Source organism: Pithys albifrons, chromosome 2, assembly GCF_047495875.1.
Source record: "Pithys albifrons albifrons isolate INPA30051 chromosome 2, PitAlb_v1, whole genome shotgun sequence".
Taxonomy (NCBI): domain Eukaryota; kingdom Metazoa; phylum Chordata; class Aves; order Passeriformes; family Thamnophilidae; genus Pithys; species Pithys albifrons.
The window spans coordinates 589,909-611,039 of NC_092459.1; the positions used below are offsets into that span (position 1 = coordinate 589,909).

The following is a 21,131-nucleotide window of genomic DNA, read 5'->3' on the forward strand; positions in this document are numbered from 1 at the left end:
GATGCCCTTGGAGGCAGGGAATGCTGCTTCACCAAAACACCCTGGCTTTATACCCATCCTGATGTGTGGGACATGCACTTCTTTTTGCTGACACATCTCTTGGCCAACCAGAGAGCTACTCATCTGCGTGGGGGTGCTGGGCTGCCCCTGGTCCCTCCCTGCTGCAGTGGCAGAGGCTGAGGTGCCTCCTGGGACTGTTGCAATCATCACCGTTATCCTCCTGCAACACTTCTTGTGACACACGGGCTTGGCAGGAGCCCCTGGGCTGGAAAATGCAGGCTGGTTGGTGCTGGGAATGGTAGGAACAACCAAATGGTTTCTTTCTTTGTGCCCTCTTATTTTATTGATTCTGTAAGAACTCAGGTAGCCTTAGATGTGCAAGGCCATGCTGGATATTGCAAACTCATTCACCTTTATATGGTGAGAGGAAAACTTCACCTCTCATTTCACATCATGGGGTTTCTTTGGGTCATGTGGAAATAACACATAGAATAGAAAAGCTCAGGTACTCTGAGAAAATACTGTCTTTGTCTCCCCCTTTCCCTTTCTCTCTTCTATTTCCACCCTCTGAAACCTCTGTCCACACGTCCTGTCTGTCCACAACACCATCAGTGTGGCTTGACATGTTGTGGGCCAAGGACCCCCCAGGGTGGGGGAACAGCTTTGCTCTGCAGAGGGGAAGGGTGCTTGTGGTGACAGCTCAGGCACAGTCAGAAACACAGGGGGAGAAAGGGCCACAGCAGGTTTAGATTTAATATTAAGAAGAATTTCTTCACCAAAAGGGTGGTCAGAAGCTGGCTTAAGCTTCCAGGGCAGTGATTGTGTCTCCCTCCCTGGGGAGATTTAAAACCAGGTAGATGTGGCACCTGGTGACACGGGATAGTGGTGAACGTGGCAGTCCTGGGGGAACAGTTGGACTCAATAGCCTTAGAGGGCTTTTCAACCCTTAACAGTTCAGTGGTTCTATGATTCTTGGAAGGGAAAGTCTTCTCTGAAGCAGCCTGGGGTCACCAGTTGCTCCCTCATGCACATGTACATGAACACAAATATGTTTTGAACCACTCAGGACCTAAAGAATGAGATTTGCTTTTGCAGATGGGGAGAGGACACAACCTTTGAGGGAACAGTGATGCCATACCAGACTGCCTAAGGGTGGGCAGAGAAAACAAGGCAACCACATCATTCCTCATGGGTAAACCAATTTCAATATTGCCAGGCCATGGTCAGTTGGAGCCATTCCACAAGTCACCCGACCCAGGTGTTCCATGGCCTCCTCCTCCTCCTCCTGCCTGGTGGGACAGCATGTGAAGCAGCACAGCTCCCACAGAGCCCACAGAAAGAAGGGCAGAGCACAGTGCAACAGAACAATGAGAAGCATCAGGGACAAGTCCTGTGGGCAACCATAGCCATGCCCACTAAAGAGACACACCACCCAGCACAGCTCTGCACATGAAACTGTGGTTGTCAGGGACAAGAGACACCTGTGTCTGCCACGACCAGGACAGAGGTCACAATTTCCAGAGGGAGCATCTGCAGAGCAGCTCCTTCCCTCCCACACCAAACACCCTGCACCAGCAGGCACTGACAGGCTCTGTGTCCCCACTCCACTGACAGGCAGGAGCATCCCCAGGCACAGACACAATGCTGACCCTCAGCATCTCCAGGTGCTTCTCCTGCCACCAACACACCTTTGCCTTCCCCACAGCCAGCAGGCTCAGCACACCCTCCATCACAAGGACACACACACAGCCCACCCATGCAATGCCAAACTGCTCATCTTTATTCAAGCTGGGAAAAGCAGCCTCTGCCCCAAAGACACCATGGCTGGGATGAGATGTCTCCAGCCCAGCAGCACCCAGCAGGAGCAGCTGCCACTCCTGCTGTCACAGCAGCTGGGGATGGCAGAGGCAGGGAGGGGACAGGACATCAGGAGATGGATCCAGCAGCCAGAAGCAAGGGGGACTTCCTGCTTGGAAATTTCACAGTCTCAACCCCACAATCTGTAAGATAAAAGGACACAAACTCATCATCTGCTGTAAACCTTTCCTCCTGCTGTCTCTCTCCTACCCTGCAAGGACCATCCAGTCTGTGGTGCAGGAGACTCAGGCTCAGCAGAGGTGACCTCCAGTCCTTAGTGCAGACAGTTTGGACCTGGGTTATCTTAGTGGTGGCAGCCCTGACTCCAAGTCTGTGCAGATGCAGCAAAACCTGGATCATGTCCTTGGTTCTGTCCAAGGACAGAAATGCTTCACTCTTTGATGGTTTGGACATGGGCTCAGCAAAGCAGGAATGAGCCTCCTGGGACTTGAGGAGAGTGAGGAGGCACTGGCTGATCTGGGGCTCCTGCAACTCCCTACTTCCAAAAAGTCCAAACCAACAAAGTCTTTTTGCTTTTTGTTTTGGGTCCCTCCAAAAACTAATCGAAGCAGGAGAGTATTTAACAGGCATTGGAAGAAAAGAAATTTGCAAGAGATTGTTCTGTCCAAAAAGCAGGAAAATCTTCCTTCAGAGGGGGGTTGAGTCCTTACCTTCTGCAGCACGCACTGATTGGAGAGCATCGTCCAATTGTTCTAGAAGGGAAGCGGCATCGCCCAACAGAGCAGTATCCCCGTCGCAGTCGGCATCCAATTGCACTTCCTGTTTCCATGAGGAAAGATACACAGAGAAGAATTATAGTGGCAATCTGGGAGAGCAGTGGGTGGTGGCAGGATGGCTGAGACTCCCAATGCATTTCAGGCCAATAGATGAGCTCAAATTCAACCTCCCCACAGCCACAGCGTCAGTTATAAAAGGGACCCTTTCCCCCTAAACTGGGTGCACACAAGAGCAAAGAGTGGGAAGGGCCAGTGTGAGGTCGAGGAAGAGCCATGCTGCCTCCCTACATGTGTTCTCAGCACTGCCTGGACCAGCACAGCTGGAAAGCAGGGCACTCCTCACATCCCATATCCCTGTGCTGGCTGTGCCATGCTTGGTGTGACCTCTGATGGAAAGTCCCTGCCCAGCCATTCCAGGGACCATGCCCTGGGATAATGAGGTTTTGGGACACTCAGCTGATGCAGCACAAGGGGAGACAGGACAGCTTGTGCACCAGAAAACCCACCAATCCAAACAGCCACTGGGCTCAATCTCATCCCTGCACAGGGCAAGAGACCATCCAGAGACAATGGAAAAGGAGTGGCTGGTTGCAGACTTGGAACCTGAATCCAGCTCTCTTCCTGACCCACAGGAAAAGCCAGCCTTCTATTTCCAGGTGCCCTATCCACAACAGATCTGTGTCTCTTGAAAGATCAGTTGAAACACTCAGTTTTTCTCAAATCCCCCTCACATTTACATCCCTCCAAGTAGTGTGGTCACTTCCCCTCACATGGAAAACCCCAATGATGAAGGCTTATACCTCTCCCCACCCACCACCCATTTACCCCATCTCACCTGCAGCACCCTGGACCAACAGGAGGAGCAAGGGGAAGAGTAGGTACAGGATCTTCATGGCTGATCCACCTCTCCTGGCTCTTCACAGGGCTGCAGAGGGGACACCAAGGCAATGAGGACATGGAGGACCCCACGAAGCACAGAAGCCTGGGCACTGGGGTTCCCCACAGGGTCTGCCTCCAAATACAGAAAATGATGTTTCCTCTTCCTTTTGCTGAAGAACAATTCTGAGCTTTGTGTCACCCTGTAAACTTGGGGAGCATTTTGTGATGTCTCAGTCTGTGGGAAATTCATTACTGAACAGGATTCTTTTCCAGTAGCTTCCTCTATACTTTCCATAGACTTTCTCCAGAGAACAGCCTGCACACCTGACCCCAACTGTTACAAATCTGATCAAATAAAGACTCCATTTGTCCACAAACAAAGGTCTCCAGTTCCTCCTGCAGCATTGAGGCACATTCTCAGTCCCTCCTGTCCTTTGGAAAGTTTAGTTTCACCTCCTCCATGTTCTGGGCTCTTAGAATCATATATAGGGTTTTCTTCCCTTTCCCAGGCACCTCTGAAGGTGTAATTGGACTCCTGGATACTCCCACCTGTTTTTCATTTTGGTGAGGACATGGCAGATAAATGCCACCCTGATGCCCAATCCTGTCAGATCTCAGAAGATAAATAGGGTCAGGCTTAGTTAGTACTTGGGTGGGAGACCTCCTGGGAATACTGGGGGCTTTAGTCCTGTCACTGTCACTGTCACTGTCACTGTCACTGTCACTGTCACTGTCACTGTCCCTGTCCAAGCTCACTTGGCTGTGGCAGATGAAGCTCAGGAATTAAAGAGTGGGGTCAGTTCTGTGCATGCTGGGCCTCACCTAAATAATCCACTGCACAGGCTCAAGGGACACACTCACGTGGGGAGAGCCCTTCCCAAATCTTTGTTCAGAAAACTGAGCCATGACATGGTATGAGTTTATAGAGATGGACCTTGAGCAGAGAACCTGATTGGGCAGCTTTGCAGAAAGAGACCCCACACTCACCTACCTGATCAAGGTCTTGGTGTTCAGGCAGCAGCAAACAGCAACCCCAAGGGAAACACTTGTGTCCAGCTGTCCCCGGGTTCAGGGAATGCTAATTTGCCCAAATCAAGTTGGTTTTATATCCCTCCTGGTGGGTGGGACATGCACTTCGTTCTGCTGACACATCTCTTGGCCAACCAGAGAGTGACCCATCAGTGTGGGGGTGCTGGGGCTGCCCCTGGTCCCTCCCTGCTGCAGTGGCAGAGACTGAGGTGCCTCCTGGGGCTGTTGCAATTGTCACCGTTATCCTCCTGCAACACTTCTTGTGACACATGGACTTGGCAGGAGCTGCCTGGGCTGGACAAGTCAGGCTGGTTGGTGCTGGCAAGAGTAGCAATGAGGAAAGGATTTCCTTCTTTTGTCCTCTCATTTCATAGTTGCTATAAAGACTCAGCTATCCTGAGATGTGCAAGTCCATGCTGACTATTGGAAACCTGCTCAGCTTTGTAGGATGAAAGGAAAGCTTTACCTCTCCTTTCACTTCAAGAGCTTTGTCTGCCTTGTTTGGAAATAACATGGAGAAAGGCAAGGGTCATGGACTCTTGTCTTACCCTTCCTCTCCCTCATTTCATTTCTCTCCTTTCTGGCTGCCATCTACAATGGGTGAGCTTTCTGTCCACAATACCAAAAAGGTTTCAATATTAAAACTAATTTACTTGCAGAAAAGATGATCATGCAACAGGACAGGCTGCCCAGGGCAGTGGTGGAATCTCCATCCCTGCAGGTATTTAAAAGCCATGGAGATGTGACACTTAGGGACATGGTTTCTTGGTAGACTTGGCAGTGCTGGGGCAGCAGTTGGACTCAATGGCCTTTGTGAGCTTTTCCATCATTAATGAATCTGTGATTTTATGATTCTTTGCAGAGAAAGCCTTCCCTCCACCAGCCTGGGGTCACCAGCTGACCCCATACACACACAGACATGGACACACACACATATTGAACCACTAGAAACCAAAGCCTGAGGTTTAATTTTGCAGGCAGGGGGAGGTCACTGCTTCTGGTGGAGCAGAGCAATGTCAGTGCATATTTACTCCTGGTGGAGCAAAGAGTACAGAACATTCTGCTTACTCCCTGTGGGACTACGAATTTGGACATTTCCAAGCAAAAGAGGGACATTTTTCACAGGACACCTGGCCCAGGAGCTCCATAGTGTCCTCCTCTCCTGCCTGGTGGGAAGGGGTGTGGAGCAGCACAGCTCCCACATAGTCCACATCAAGGAGAGCAGAGCACAGTGCAACAGGACAAGGAGCAGCACCAGTGACAGGTCCTGTGGGCAACCATGGCCATGCCCACCCAAGGGACTTACCACTCAGCACAGCTCTGCACAGGATCCCACAGTGGTCAGGGAAAAGGAACACCTGTCACATCCAGGACTAGGATATGGTGCCACTTCCCACAGGGAGCATCTGCAGATCATCTCCATCCCTCCCACACCAAACACCCTGTATGATGTGCCAATAGGCTTTGTGTCCCCACTCCACTGACAGGCAGGAGCATCCTCAGGGACACACATAGTGGTGACCCTCACCCTCCCCAGGTGCTTCTACTGCCACCAACACACCTTTGCCACTCCCACAGCCAGCAGGTCCAGCACACCCTCCATCACAAGGACACACACACAGCCCACCCATGCAATGCCAAACTGCTCATCTTTATTCAAGCTGGGAAAAGCAGCCTCTGCCCCAAAGACACCATGGCTGGGATGAGATGTCTCCAGCCCAGCAGCACCCAGCAGGAGCAGCTGCCACTCCTGCTGTCACAGCAGCTGGGGATGGCAGAGGCAGGGAGGAGACAGGACATCAGGAGATGGATCCAGCAGCCAGAAGCAAGGGGGACTTCCTGCTTGGAAATTTCACAGTCTCAACCCCACAATCTGTAAGATAAAAGGACACAAACTCATCATCTGCTGTAACCTTTCCTCCTGCTGTCTCTCTCCTACCCTGCAAGGACCATCCAGTCTGTGGTACAGGAGACTCAGGCTCAGCAGAGGTGACCTCCAGTCCTTAGTGCAGACAGTTTGGACCTGGGTTATCTTAGTGGTGGCAGCCCTGACTGCAAGTCTGTGCAGATGCAGCAAACCTGGATCATGTCCTTGGTTCTGTCCAAGGACAGCAAACTCTTCACTCTTTGGTGTCTTGGGTGAGTCCTCTGCAAATCCTGAATGAGCCTCCTGGGACTGGAGGAGAGTGGGGAGGCACTGGCTGACCTGGGACTCCTGGAACCCCTCTCAGGGCAGATCTAAACCCACCGGGCCTTTACCTTTTCCCCAGGGCATGTCCCAAAGGGTATACATAAGGAGATTATTTAACAAGCATTGACATGAATCAAATTTATAACAGATTTTCCAGGAGACAGGAGGAAACTTCCCTCTGCCAGGAATCCAGACCTTATCTTTTGCAGCACACACTGTACAGGGTGCATCTTCCAACAGGTCTTGCAGGAAAGTTGCATCTGCCATAAGTGCAGTATCCCCCTCGTTCTCTGCATCCAGCTGCATTTCCGGATTCCATGGGAAAAGACACAGAACAGTTAGAGCCATAATGTGGGAGAGCAGTGTGTGGTTGAAAAGGCTGATACTCCCTGTGCCTTTGAGGGCAATAGATTGGCTCAGCTCCAGCCTCTCCACAGTAAAGACCAACCACAGTGCAAAAGATCATCCAGAAGCACCCAAACAAGAACAGCTGGGTGTGGGGTTGGAGCTTGAGACCAAGCCCTTTCCTGACCCACAGGAGAAGCCAGGCTTCTGTTTCCAGGGGCTGCTTCCATTCCATGTCTATGTTCTCTTGGACAATCACTGGAGACCCACCTTTCTTGTCAATCCCCTCTACTCTTCACATCAATCCAACTAACATGATCACTTCCTTGGACAAGGAAAATGCCAATGATGGGGGCTCACCCCTCCCCCATCTCCCTGCTTTCCCTCTCACCTGAAACTCCCTGCACCAGCAGGAGGAGAAAGGGGAAGAGAAGGTACAGGATCTTCATGGCTGATCCACTTCTCCCAGCTCTTCACAGGGCTGCAGAGGGGACACCAAGGCAATGAAGACATGGAGGACCCCAGGATATGCAGAACTCTGAGCTCTGGGGTTCCCCACACTGCAGAGGGGCTTCCTTCAAACACAATACCTGATGTTTCCTCTACCTTTCTCTTGAGAACAATTTTTAGGTCTGTGCAAACACTGAGAATATTCCACAATGTCTCAGCCTCTGAGAAATTGATTACCCAAGATGATCCTTTTCCAAAAGAGCCTCCAGTTACTTACCTGATGAAGGTCTTGGTGTTCAGGCAACAAGCCCAAGAGGAACCACTTGAGTCCAGATGCCCTTGGGCCCAAGGAGCACTTTTTTGTCAAAACCGCTGATTTTATACCATTGCAGATTGCAGCGACATTCCCTTATTTTTACTGACACATCTATGGGCCAATCAGAAAGCCACCATCAGTGTGGGGGTGCTGGGGCTGCCCCTCATCCCTCCCTGTGGCAGTGGCAGAGGCTGAGCTGCCTCCTGGGGCTGTTGCAATTGGCACCGTTATCCTCCTGCAACACTTCCTGTGACACCCCCAGCACAGCAGCACACGGGCTGTGGGGGCCTGGCATGACCTGCCTAGGATGGACAGGGCAGCCTGGGTGGTGCAGACACTGTCAGCAACTAGTCCCAAGCAGTCTTTGCTGTGTGGGTGGGGAGGCCCTGGCACAGGTTGCCCAGAGAAGCCGTAACTGCCCCATTCCTGGAAGTGTTGAAGGTCAGGTTGGATGGGGCCCAAAGCAACCTGGTCTAGTGGAAGGTGTCTATGCCCATAGCTGAGGGTTGGAACAGGGTGAGCTTTAAGGTCCCTTCCTCCTCAAACCATTCTGTGATTCTATTATAAAAAGATAAAATATTTGTCTTTCTTTCCTGTCATTTTACTTAGTGAGCTGGTACTTTGTAACACACAGGAGCATGCAAAATATTTTGGTTTTCTTCTCTTTTAACGTTAGAAGAACAGCTTCATCCTTGCCCAGGTGAGTTGCATTTGACATGTAAAATGAGAAACTTAAGGTTGCCTTTCTCATGCAAACTCAGACAAACAGCAGGGGACAGAGGAAAGTCAGGTGAGACCACACCTCACCTCACTCTGTCTGAATTCATTGCTCCTAAAACTGCCATTCTTGGTACAACCCCACAAATGTGATTCAACAGAAGCAAAACTCTGTGTAAAGGTATGCAAACTGAGGGAGATTAGTGAAGGAGGGTGAATAGGCCTTATTAGGAATTGGAGATGTGGGCTTCATCAAGAGTTTGTGGATTTATAGGAATTCTGTGGTGTTTCAGAATAGTAAAGATCAAGGTAGCTCATGAAATAACAGGTCATGGGATAGAAAGAAGCAAGGCATCTCTTGTGGGTTGTCTTCTGGCCAAGCTCATGTAAACATGGCCATGCCCTACCTCTGATCACCATAATCTGTCCTGTATTCCAAGCAAACATCATTTCTATCTATTTCTTGTACAATCTGTCTCTGGTGTGTCCCCATAGTTGTGCAGTCCCCTAGGAAACTTCAAGCCAAGGCACTGGGAGAGAACACTTAAGGGTGCTGGTCCATTGTCTAGAGAGACCAAAGCTCTGGAAATGTGATCTTGGGGAGAACAAAGGGGCTTGAAGTTGGATCCATCAGGGACAGAGTCTGGTGCCACTTATCAGAATGATGCATAGAATTATGAAATGGTTTGTGTTGGGAGGGATCTTCAACATCATCTAGTTTCATCCCTCTGCAGTGGGGAGGACACCTTCCACTACACCAAGCTGCTCCAAGCCTTGTCCAGCCCAGCCTTGATGCATGATGGGAATATCCCCTGAGGATCAATCCATAGAAGTAGGATTGAATGCCCATTGATGGGTCTTCGTGGGTGTAACGGTTCTGGGAGGTTTGGTAGCAGGTTGAGGCTCAGTCCAGGACCAGCATAGCCAGGACCTGTTGCCTGTGATGTGGAAAGGGCTTCTAGTTCACCCTGCAGGGAGGCCATGGCTGGGGCCAGCCCTGTCCAGGGGAGCTGCTTTGACCTGGGGATCTTGTGCTGGACCGCACTGGAGACACAGCTTGGCCTTGCTAATCCAGACCTGGACTTGGACCTACAGCTGACATCTCAGTCTGGCTTTGGCCCATCCCCAGAGTTGCCCAAACCCTCAGGCTCCCACCCCCTGTTGGCCCTGTTCCCTGGTGGGGAGCAGTGGGACTGCCCTGGCAGTCCCCATAGTTGCTGACCCATGGGAGTGCAGAGGGCACCTCCAAGGCACCCCTTGAGCTGAGCATCATGGATCTGCCCCAGGGACCATCCACAACGCTGGCCCACCTGGGCTACTCACTGAGCCCCTCAAGCCCAGACCCACGTCTGAAACCCCCACAGCACTGACCCCCAGTTCAGTCCCAAGCTCCTGAGAAGCCCCATGGCACAACCATTAGTCCCTATTGCCTCTGGTGCAGAATGACTTCCCCCATCCCTGCAGCTACCCCTGGGCCCCACAACACCACCCCCACCCCCCGCCAGTGCCACACATATAGCTGGGGATGGACCCAAATCAATGTGTATTCCATGGAACAGTCCCATGGGGACTCCTGACCCAGCTTGGGAGCCAGTGGACAACTCTCAGGCCCCCAGTGAAGTTTGGGAGGTCACAGCAACTCCACATCCTGGTCCCCAAAGGTGAGGTGCAGGGATGCCCTTGAGAGAGAAGGCTGTTTCTGGGGTCCCTGTGGGTGCCATGTGTGTGTCCCCTCCCTTCATGGTGGGATGCTGGTGTGGTTGGGGCCAGCTTGGAGGAAAGGTGGGTGGGGGATGCATGTTTGTGGGTCCATGTCTGTCAGAAATTCACCCCATCTGCTCTGTCCTTCCCTGCAACAGAAGAAAGATGCACACCAAGGACAGACACACGTTTGGCAGTGGGAATGCAAACCACCACCTTGTATTTGTGACACTGGACTAATGGATTCCACGGGACTGTGGTCTGGCTGTCCAGGGCTGTTGTTGCTCCTGGCAATGCTTGGTGCCTCCATGCAGCATCATCCCAACCACAGAGGGAGGGCAAGGGCTGGTCTCAGGGGGCTGCTTGGAGACTGGCACCAGGGATCCAGGAGCCCATCAGGGATACCATCGCCTGCAGGAGGAAAGGTCTGGCAGTGCCTGTCCCAGCCAAGGCAGCAGTGAGGGCTCAGGTATGTCCCCACTCCCCTAGGCTGCATATCCCCCCTTTTCTCCAACAGCCCCACTCCAGCCCCCACAGGCAGCACCCTGAACTTACATCCGGCAGCAGAATTCCTGCTCAGAGCAAAGGCCAACTCGACCAATCCCAGGAGGGCAGGACTGGTGGGAGCAGAAACCCCCACGGCGCTCACAGTCCTGGCGGGATCCTCGAGCCAGGGACAGCCCTGCGGAGCACCAGAAGAAGAGACCTTCAGCACAGCCCTTGCTCCCTGTGTGGCCAATGTCAGCCCAGCCCAGCCTGTCCCCTGCCATGAACAGTGATCAGGTGTCTGCAGCAGAAATCAAGGTGATGTTTATGGCTCTTGGATAGGAGACACTCACTGCCACCCCCCAGTAGGCTCCAGGAGAGGCTCTCCATCATGCCTGCTGCTTCCATCCTGGATAAAGAGAGGACTACAAGTGTGGAAGTAGGGTCTGCCTTCCTCCCTCCTCCTCCTCTCCAGGAGGTTTGCTGTGCCCGGTGCTGCTGACTCATAAAGTCAAGGGTCAGGAGGTATGGAAAAGGTGGCAAAACCTCATCCCTGGAGCATGAGAGCTTTGTTACAAGGTCCCAGCACTAGACCCAACTGTGGAAATTGCAGTAGGAGCCTTTTCTTAAAGTCATGGAGTGAGAGGGACCACAGAGAGGATGGTAGAGACACCAGGAGAACTCACATGTGACTCATCAGCTAAACTGGCAAATCCTCCTTACCAAATACCAACAAAGGGCAAACCCTCCACCTCCTCCTCCACATTTCTTACCTGTGGCTCCCTGGAGCATCAGGAGGAGCAGAGCACAGAGGACAGGCAGGATCCGCATGGCTGGGAGTCACTGGCAGGGTCACAGCTCTGGGGAGAAGAGAAAGGAGGCAGAGATGAATGGGAGGTCCCTGCCTGGGGTTTGTGAAGCACCTGCACAGGGACAGAAATGAGGGCAGGGGATATGACCAGGTGGGAGCATGCACCCAACAGCGCAGGGGTAGGAGCTCCTGTAGCCTCTCAGCTCCCGGCAGCGGCAGCAGCAGTCTGGTCCCAGCCAGCTGGTCTTTCCACGTGGCACACGGTGTCCTTTGGGTTGTCTGACACCTCAAAATGTCCAGCCAAAACCCTCTTTTTCCTGTTTCTTCCTCCAACAGAGAAAAAGAAGCATAGCTTTCCTCCTCTGACACCTCTGAGAAGGATTCCCAGGTCTCCAGCCCAGGCTCTTGTGTCATCCCACCTTGCGTAAGGGCCGCTTAGTGCTGTGGTTTGCTGGACACCCCTTGGGACACACAGCACCCCTGTTTGTTAGCTCTTGGCCAGCAACCAGCTTTCACAACACAAAGGAGCTCTGTCCCACTTCCCCCACGTGAAGCGTGCTCTCTATGCTTCACTTGAAAATAGCTGGGAAGATGCCACATGGGATGACATCGCTGTCCAACCGGCAACCCCATGAAGGACAAGCTTTAATTGTGCTTTGTTTTGTGCAGTTTGCTGTATGTAACCCTTTGCTGCTTCTCAATGTGTTGGTGATGCATCTTCTGATACGTTTTCAGCCCTCTTGCAGATTCATCAGGCACATGTTTATATGTGTGTGTGTTAAAAACATCCTTGTGCCTGATATATATTCACTGAGTGGTTACATGAATCATAGAATGGCTTGAGTTGGAAGGGACCCTTAAAGATCAGCTCGTTCTAACCACCTGCCATGGGCAGGGAGACCTTCCACTATCCCAGGATGCTCCAAGCCCTCTCCAACCTGGACTTGAACCCTTCCAGGGATGGGGCAGCCACAGCTCCTTTGGGGAATACATGAATATATCTCTAATCCCAACAACTCATCATATTTCAATGCTATTTCCTGCCTCAGTTTCTCTCCCCAGTGAGGGAAATTGTGCAAACTATTTGCAGTTCTGTATTCAGAGGGCATCCTTACTACTCTGTCATGGTAGTCAGACCACTCAGGACAGCTTCTTGTTTCCTCCACCACACCAGAACTGAGTTGGAGCACGTGTTAAAGAGCACCAGCACAGAGATGCAGTTAATTGCCACCTGAATGAAGCTCTGTAAGGAGCCTGACCACTAGATGCAGCTGCTCCCAGTCCATTGCATCCTGTGGCTCTGATGCCATGACAGCTCAGTACATACAGAAAACTGGGGCAAGGCCTCTTCCCTTTTTCTGGCTGTCACCAGGAAAAGTGACAGTCCTTGGCTGTCCAGAGGGGTCTATGTTGCATGTCTGAGTTTTTGATTGCCTTCTCCAGTGTTTGGAAGAGTACTCAGGATCCTCCCAGCTACCAGGATCTGGGGATTTCAGCAGTAGATCTCGGCAGCTGGACCTTTCCTTGTTCCATCCTGTCAATATGCCTCTGTGATCCAAGTACTGCAGAAATGGTGGATGCCACATGTTTGGAAGAAGCAGAGGAGCCATGGACCCAGGAGGTTGTTCCAGAACTTTACCAGGAGACAGGCTTATCCTCTATCCATCCATCCTGAAACAAGAAAACCAGTAATTCCACAGTCTACTTCTAAGGAAATGTTATTTCTGGATACTGTAATTACAAGGACACTGAAAGTTGGTCACCTCCCATGACATTTTGGACTCCTGCAAGCCAACACAAAACCAGCCTATTCCTGAGGCCAACCATCTCAGTCCTACCCCTGGGTATTGCATCTGAGCTGTCTAGAGGGGCTGCTCCTGCCACATTCACACCCAATTCCTCCCTGAACCCTTGTATGGCTCACCATGAGGTTAGGCTGAGCTCACAACTCCCTGTCCTGATCTACATTCGTTACACACAGGTTTGGGTTGGAAGGAACCTTAAAAACCACTCAGTTCAAACCCCCCTGCCATGGGCAGGGACACCTTCCAGTAGACCAGGTTGCTCCAAGCCCCGTCCAACCTGGCCTTGGACACTTCCAGGGATGGGGCAGCCCCAGCTTCTCTGGGCAACCTGTGCCAGGGCCTCCCCACCCTCACATGTTCAAAGAGGGCTGCTGGGGCACTGGGATGAGCAGATCTCCTGTTCTTCACACCTTTTTTCCATGAAATGATGTCCTCCCTCAGACCTCTCCAGGGAGAGAGGAGCTGTGCTAGAAGACTGTCAGCAGCACCATTGCCAGGATTTGGACTTGGCAATCCTTGTGGGCCACTTCCAACTCAGGATATTCTGTGAGTATTTGGGATAGTAGAATCCTAGAAACACAAACTGTGATTTGCATGACCAGTCATTCCACCAAGGGCTGGACATGTGTCAGAAATGAGCTTTAGCTACTGCACACCCTTGCATCTGGCTGTGGCATGGCCAGTCCCACTCCATCAGTTCTGGTGCTCTCTGCCTGGCATTTTCTCTTTTGTCCTCAACAGCATCTCTGCCTTCTGGGAAGAGCTGTGAGATGAATTTGGAACATGTTTCCCAGAAAAGCTGTGGCTCCCCCATCCCTGGAAGTGTCCAAGGCCAGGTTGGATGGGGCTTGGAGCAACCTGGGATAGTGGAAGGTGTCCCTGTGCATGGTAGGGGGGTTGGATCTAGATGATTTTAAAGTCCCTGCCAACCCAAACCATTTTATGATTCTATGAATTTGAACATGTACAGAGTGCTGGGGTGATGGAATTGGGATAAGAAGCAGGAAGAAGATGTGCAGCATTGATCCAAGGGAGTGAGGTTTCAGCCTTTGTTTCACTCTAAGCTGGCTCTTGAGGCCATTCCCAAGCCATAAAGGCAAGGGCAGCTATTTGTAATGGTGAGCTAAAAGCATGATGAGACTTTCTTTTGCATGATGGTGGCCTCAGACACTGCCTCCAGAGCTGAATCTAAAATAACAAGGGCTGAACCCCTTCTGCAAGTCCTCAGTTCTTGAGCAAAACATCTCGTGCCATTCCACTTTGTGAAAGACACACTCACCTTCCGTGAATTGTGCAAAACTTCTTAGGACATAAAACTGTAAATTGCTGGTTTGGTTCCACTTGGCAACTTCCTCAGGCTTCCATCCAGGGGAATCCCTGGCAGGTGGCCGTTGGCCCAGTTTCCTGCCCTTCACAAGGCTGTGGTTTCAATGGTGGCAGAGCCATTTGCAGAAACATCTCCTTTGAACAGGCCACCAGCCTGCAAGAGCTGGGCCTGCTTAGTCCAGAGAAAAGAAGACTGAGAAGGGATCTCATCAATACATAAAAATATCTCAAAAGCAGATGCCAAGAGGATGGTGCCAGACTCTTTTTGGTAGTGGCCAGGGACAGGATGAGCAGCAGTGGCCATAAACTAAAACACAGGAAGTTCCACCTCAACATGAGGAGGAACTTCTTTCCACTGAAGGTGGCAGAGCCTTGGAACAGGGTGCCCAGGGAGTGTGTGGAGTCTTCCTCTCTGGAGACGTTCCAAACCCACCTGAACCTGTTGCTGTGTCACCTGCTCCAGGTGACCCTGCCTTGGCAGGAGGATTGGGCTGGATGATCTCCAGGGGTCCCTCCTAACCCTAAAATTTGTGTGATTCTGTGAGTCTGTGATTCTGTGAAGGGAAGGCAGATACTCCACAACAAATGGGGAGCTCAGGGCTTTCGAGTCAGTCCTTTGCACGTAGGCACTTGGGTTAGTTGGTCACCTTAAAAAGACAACCATTATTTCTCCGACCTTCCTAGAATCACAGAATGGTTTGGGTGGGAAGGAACCTTAAAGATCATCCAGTTCCAATCCCCTGCCATGGGCAGGGACACCTTCCACTAGACCAGGTTGCTCCAAGCCCCATCCAACGTGGCTCTGAACACTTCCAGGGATGGGGCAGCCACAGCTTCTCTGGGCAACGAGGATCACGGAATCACAGAATCAATTAGGTTGGGAAAGACCTCTGAGATCATCAAGTCCAAGCTGTAGGAGTCCTTGTCTGCACAAGGATGCTCCTGACTGTGCAGGAGCAGGGGCAGAAACAGGAGCTCACCAAGCAACCTGCACCTCCCGAGTTTTCTGTTACAGTCCAGAGCAGGACAGGATGAACCTCTTAGAAGAGAAGTGACCAAAGTCACAGGAGTATTGGCCTCTTGTACACATTGTGTAATTTTCTCAAGCAATGTCATAGGTCTAACTCAGATCTCCTGATTTGCAACAGCAGCTGATACAAATTTTGCAGATTTACTCTGAATTTATATCAGATGGAATGACCAAAGTTAAACAAGGCTCCAAATTATAAATTGAAGTCATCTTCCTCCCTTTGTCCTGCTAAGTGTGTCTTCACTTCCTATAATGAGAGGAGATGCTGTTCTGAGGTCTGAAAGCTCTGGACCAGGAGATGAGAACTGAAAGTTTTGAGAGCAGAGGTGCTATGAAGCATCTCACTAGAGAATACTTCTGTGCTCCCTATGGAAACAGTGTCTGATCCCAGTTTTAGTCCTGGCAGAGGCTTCCTAGAAGGCACATGTGGAGAACATGCCAATATTCACTCAATCAGCAAGCCAAGAGAGGAAAATATTTTGGTGTAGTAGGTTTTCCTGGTGAGCTTATCCTGATTTCAGAACTGTTGTTTAAAATTCTAAATGGAAATAAGATTATAGAGAAATGAATGACACCACCACACACAGCACCCATATAATCTTCCCAGATCTTGCTTTTATTGAAAGAATGACAAATCCTCAATGTCTGGTACCACAATTCCTTGAATCCAGTGATGCCAAAAGCAATCATTCCCTGGAGATTCTCTGCAATTCACCACACTACAACCTACACAAAGGAAAGGATATTTCAGAATTATGATGATGGGGAAAATCTTACTCAGGGCTCAACTTAAAATCTGGGGGACCATCTTTGCCCCAGTTAAATCCTGAACTTACCATTTACAGCAATTATACCCAAGGCGACACAACCCCAGGTAAGTGTTTCCACGAGGGCATTTCCCACGGTGGCAGAAAGTCCCACGATATCCACATTCCATGTAAGGTCTTACAGGTTTTTCAAAGCTTCTACCTTAAAAAAACAAACAAAGACCCCAAACAAACAAAACCAAGAGACAGTGGATTCTGGTTTTGCATTTTGGTAAATTCCTGTGAGCTGATACTGTGCCACACCTGTGCCCAAACACAGCCTTGACGCAACCCTCAGAGGAGGAGGCCTGTGGATAGAACAACCAAGCAAATGCCTTAATTCTTTTCTTCAGATGTAAGAACTGTCCCTCCACGTCCAGGACTCCCTTGTGAACTCGGGTTTTAGGGATGGACACCAGCGACCTGATAGAAACCAGTAAGTGAGCACTTAGCAGCTCTTAAATCTTGTCGGTCACAATTAAGGAGGGACACACCAGCTCTGCTGGGAGGGTCTCAGTTCTATACAAAAAAGAGGGGGAGAGACTTTCAATATGAACAGATAGGGATGAGACAAGAGGGAATGTTTTTAAACTGAAAGAGGAGAGACTTAGATTAGATATGAGGAAGAAATTCTTCCCTCTAAGGGTCGGAACTGGCACAGGTCACCTTGGGCTGCCCCATCCCTGCAAGTGTTCAAAGGGCCAGGTCACACAGGGCTTGGAGCAACCTGGGATAGTGGAAGGTGCCCCTAGCCATGGTAGGGTTGGAAGGAGATGATCTTTAAGGTCCCTTCCAACCCAAATCATTCCATAATTCCATGGTTGCAGAGATGTGGCCTATTTCCCTCCCTCTATCTTTCACCTGTGCCTCAAAACAGGCCCTGGTGTCCCGCAGTTCACAGGGATGGCCCCTATACATGGATAACTCCATCAATCCATGATCAATCCATGTAGAGCAGCCCCAAAGCCAGCACAGCAGGCATTGCCCTCTGGGTCTGAGGCTGAGCAGCCTGGCACGGCTCTTACCTACAAGGCTAAACTGTCTTCCCTGTTAAAACAGGATCTCCACATGCAAACTGCCTTGGGAATGGCCACCAGCCTGTGCTGTTCCCAGAAGAGGCTTTGTCCATGGCAGTGCTGCTTGTCAGGGATCAAAACAACCCCAGGGAGTAGACTACTAATTAGCACCGTGTTGCCTGGACTTGTTTTGTTGATTACTAGAGATGTAGCCTGGCAGCTGATGTGTTCTGGATGCAGCTGACTGGCTGCACATGAACCAATTAATTCCAGTTTCACAGCTCACCCATGGGAAAACGCCAAGTCCAGCACATTCAGAAAGAGGAGAGCTTGTTCCAGCCAACAGATCATGGATATTTACATGTTCACAGGGGACCCAGCACACCCTTGGTGTGTTAAGATTCCCATGGAGTGGATTGGTGTGGATTAGCAGGGTAGTGGGTTGGTGCAGGTACAACCACCAGTAACCAGAAAATCCGAGGCAGAAATAAAAGAGAAGGGTGAATAAAACATTTCTGGTGCTAAATTACATGTCTGTGGGACATTGCAGAGCTCACAGTAACACTTTTTTCCAGATAAATTTCTTGCTTTACATATCCAGAAGAAAATTGCTACTGTAAACAGCCCAAATATGTATCTGTGTGTAAATAAGGACATAAAACACACCAAAGGAACACTTTTCCCAGTGTCCTGCCTGTGAGAACTGCCACAAGCAAAGGCCCAGGTAAGAATAAGATCAGACAAGCATATGGAATTGGGAAATCAGGGAATGATGTAGTTTTGAAAAGCCCTTTCTGAAAAGATCATCAGGTCCAGGCATTCCCCCAGCCAAGCCCACCACGAATCCACGTCCTCAAGTGCCACCTTGTACACATCTTTGAAATCCCTCCAGGGATATAGATGGTACTTCTCCCATGTTTCTGGTTTCCTGCAAGTCCTCATAGTCTATTCCCATGCTCAGTCCCCCAGAGGTCACTTTCCACCCTTTTTCCACAGAGATCAACCCCAAAACTCCACCAGCTCCTGTTTGTGCACAGAGTGCCTTGCACTGTAGTTGGGCCATTTTTAGAGGTGGTGTTAAAACACAAATCCTTTTTCTGAGTAATAGGGTGGGTTTGGGGTTCCAGACTCCTCTGTATCCCCCCAACAGGCACAGCTTTAGACCACCATTTATGGCTGCACAGGCTTCTCCACTGAGGAGATGGTACCAGTAGCATTTCAGTCCCAACTCATCATCATCTGCCTGCTCACTCCAGGAAAAAAATCCTGAAGCAAACAATATTTGTAGAGGATGGGACCAAATTCCTTTTATTTGCTGTGTGGTGTAAAAATATTCAGTTACAACTGGATTTGTTTGTTGTAGGATGACTCTCAAACAAGGTGATTTAATACAAGTCTGTGACTTTAACAGGGAAAACGCTGATGCTGAATGGTAATTTTGGGGTTGCCCCTCATGTTTTCATCTCTGGATTTTCAGAAGAGTAGCAAAGGCACTGAAATGATTGTTGGAGTGTTTGCCTGATAATTTCATGTATTATCTGTAATCTGCCAACAAGTTTTGATGGTATGTGTGAAGATTCTTTGCAGGAGGGAGCTTGGCAATGTCCCAAAGGGGACAGGAGACCTTTGTAAGACACCAACATCTCTTTCTCTGTAGCCCCCCGTCTTCATTTACATCTTACCTGCAGCTCCATGAAATGCCACCAAGAGCAGAACAAAGAGAAAGGGAAGGATTTTCATGGCAGAGGGTGAGCTTGGAACTCGGTTCACTGCAGAAAAAGGAGATCAAGACATGTGTGAGAGGGTTGACCCTCCTCCATCATCATAGGCTGAGAAGTGACACACAGAAATGTCTTTCAAGACCTAGAACTTATCTAGAAGAGGTGTTACATTTTCGTTATCATAATGTCTATTGTCCTGATGTTTCCCTGGATTATGGCATAAAAAGAAACTTGCACACAGAAAATATTATTTTAAAACCCCTTTTGATTAATGCATTAAGTAACTAGCTATTTATCCTTGATTTCTTGAAACTTTGCAGTGCATTGCAATAAATTTGATTTGCCTTCTGGAGGTTAAAGCTGTTAATTCAGACAGAAAAAAATAAGACAATTCTTCCTATATTTACATAGAAAACCCCAATGTGTGTTCTGAAGTTTTTCTAATAAAAAAGACCAGAAAAAGTTTCTTCACAAATCAAAATCTAAGTTCTCTTATTCTCACTTACAGGCTGTTGCTTTTCCTGCACCTCAAGGACTATATGATTTCCAGGATAAATCTTGGAGTGCATTTCCCACAGCCAAGAAAAACTCTTCTCCCTTACCAATATTTGAAACCTCTAGAAGTGAGTTGTGTCAGACTGGAGTCACTGCACAGTTAAGGCTAAAACAGCAAAATGCAGCTAAAAGTGAAAGATATGAAGTCTCCAGCCTGTTCCAGAAGGACAGAACTTTTCAGGAGAGGCTGAATAATGAGAAGATTTTGGTTGTTACCAGGTAGGAGGAGGTTCTGGGTTGGGACAGTCCTTGGCTCAGCGTCAGGCACCCAGATGCAGGAAGATGAAGGAGCAGAGCGTGGCTGTGCGCGGTTTCTGGAGGGTGGTGAAGGACTGTTGATCTCCACAGCCTTCTGGTGGCCAATCAGACAGTCCCTGCAACTTTGGGGAGCTCTGGGGAAACACAGTGAATCCTCTTTGTTACCATCCTCCTATGAGGAACCCAGGTATTACTTTCAAAATGTTGCAGCATCACCTCAGGAAATGGGTTGAGCTGCTCAAACTGCCTTGGGCCACCTCCCTTTGAGCAACCCTTGAGCCACAGCAGCTCTTTCAGTCTCTGGGCCAGATATTGTCTTCTGGCAAGCTGAGGCCTGGTGGCATCTGCTCTCCAGGGCAATATGACCAGCTGTGCAGGCTGTCCTGCTCCCGGGTGGTGATTCTCCACATCTCCATTAGAAGCTGGTGCTGTGTGATGGGAACCCTCAGGGAAATGGTACATAGTGGGATCTGGTGGGATTTACCCAGCTGGTGTCCACTCACAAGTCCACAGAGCAGGAATCTTACAAAGAATACCCTTCATCCACAATTTTGGTTCATGTGGCTTGGAAGAAAATTATAAATCTGAAGCTAGAAAGAAAAAGATATTTTCTTAAAGTGTCAACCAGTATTTGAGGGGCACAGAATTAATTTATTAATTAGAATTAATCTAGGTATCAATTTAGCCTTCTAGAGTGATGTGTTCAGGTTTTGATGAGGATGGTCATGTGCATCTGAGTGTTACTAAGGAACTGGACAGTGAGGTCATTCACCAAATAAATCCCAGCAGGAATTTTGCCTTAAATGCCTGCAGCTCTCTAGTGGGGAAGTGCTCTCTGTTTTCAGAGGTTTCATATCAGTTACTTGCAAACATGAACAATATATCACCATTAAAGAAAAACAATTTTCAGCTGGAATTAGGTGAAAAAACCCACCTAAACCCGTGGTAAATAGGAAGTTAGTTCTCCTTTGGAAATTTGGGAACAGGGTTAATGAGCTTTCATTAACACTACATCATTTCTGCTGTTGGAAGGGAAAATTTTCTATTTTGATTAAGAACATGGAAAAGATCTGCACTAGAGAATAGAAGGGAAAA

At 49.6% G+C, this 21,131-nt stretch overlaps 2 protein-coding genes across 2 annotated transcripts; both read right to left on the reverse strand.

Moving 5' to 3' along the window:
* Positions 1-6,144: 6,144 nt before the first annotated feature.
* Positions 6,145-7,835, reverse strand: LOC139668220 (spheniscin-1-like). The gene is made up of 4 exons (XM_071547744.1): positions 7,766-7,835; positions 7,430-7,519; positions 6,889-6,993; positions 6,145-6,375 (listed from the first exon to the last, which is right to left on the reverse strand). Exons 2-3 carry the CDS (start codon positions 7,485-7,487, stop codon positions 6,890-6,892), a joined length of 162 nt encoding a protein of 53 aa, XP_071403845.1. The 5' UTR covers positions 7,488-7,519; positions 7,766-7,835; the 3' UTR covers positions 6,145-6,375; position 6,889.
* An 8,677-nt stretch (positions 7,836-16,512) lies between these two features.
* LOC139668221 (gallinacin-4-like) lies at positions 16,513-20,107 on the reverse strand. The gene is made up of 3 exons (XM_071547745.1): positions 19,995-20,107; positions 19,185-19,271; positions 16,513-16,649 (listed from the first exon to the last, which is right to left on the reverse strand). Exons 2-3 carry the CDS (start codon positions 19,240-19,242, stop codon positions 16,513-16,515), a joined length of 195 nt encoding a protein of 64 aa, XP_071403846.1. The 5' UTR covers positions 19,243-19,271; positions 19,995-20,107.
* Positions 20,108-21,131: the final 1,024 nt, after the last annotated feature.

Excerpts from the sequence above, each read along its gene's own strand:
- LOC139668220 (XM_071547744.1), bottom strand. The coding sequence starts at position 7,487 with ATGAAGATCCTGTACCTTCTCTTCCCCTTTCTCCTCCTGCTGGTGCAG. Across the intron at positions 6,994-7,429 it reads GCTGGTGCAGGGAGTTTCAG|CTGGATGCAGAGAACGAGGG; the intron begins GTGAGAGGGAAA and ends CCGGAAATGCAG.
- LOC139668221 (XM_071547745.1), bottom strand. The coding sequence starts at position 19,242 with ATGAAAATCCTTCCCTTTCTCTTTGTTCTGCTCTTGGTGGCATTTCAT. Across the intron at positions 16,650-19,184 it reads GGCATTTCATGGAGCTGCAG|GTAGAAGCTTTGAAAAACCT; the intron begins GTAAGATGTAAA and ends TGTTTTTTTAAG.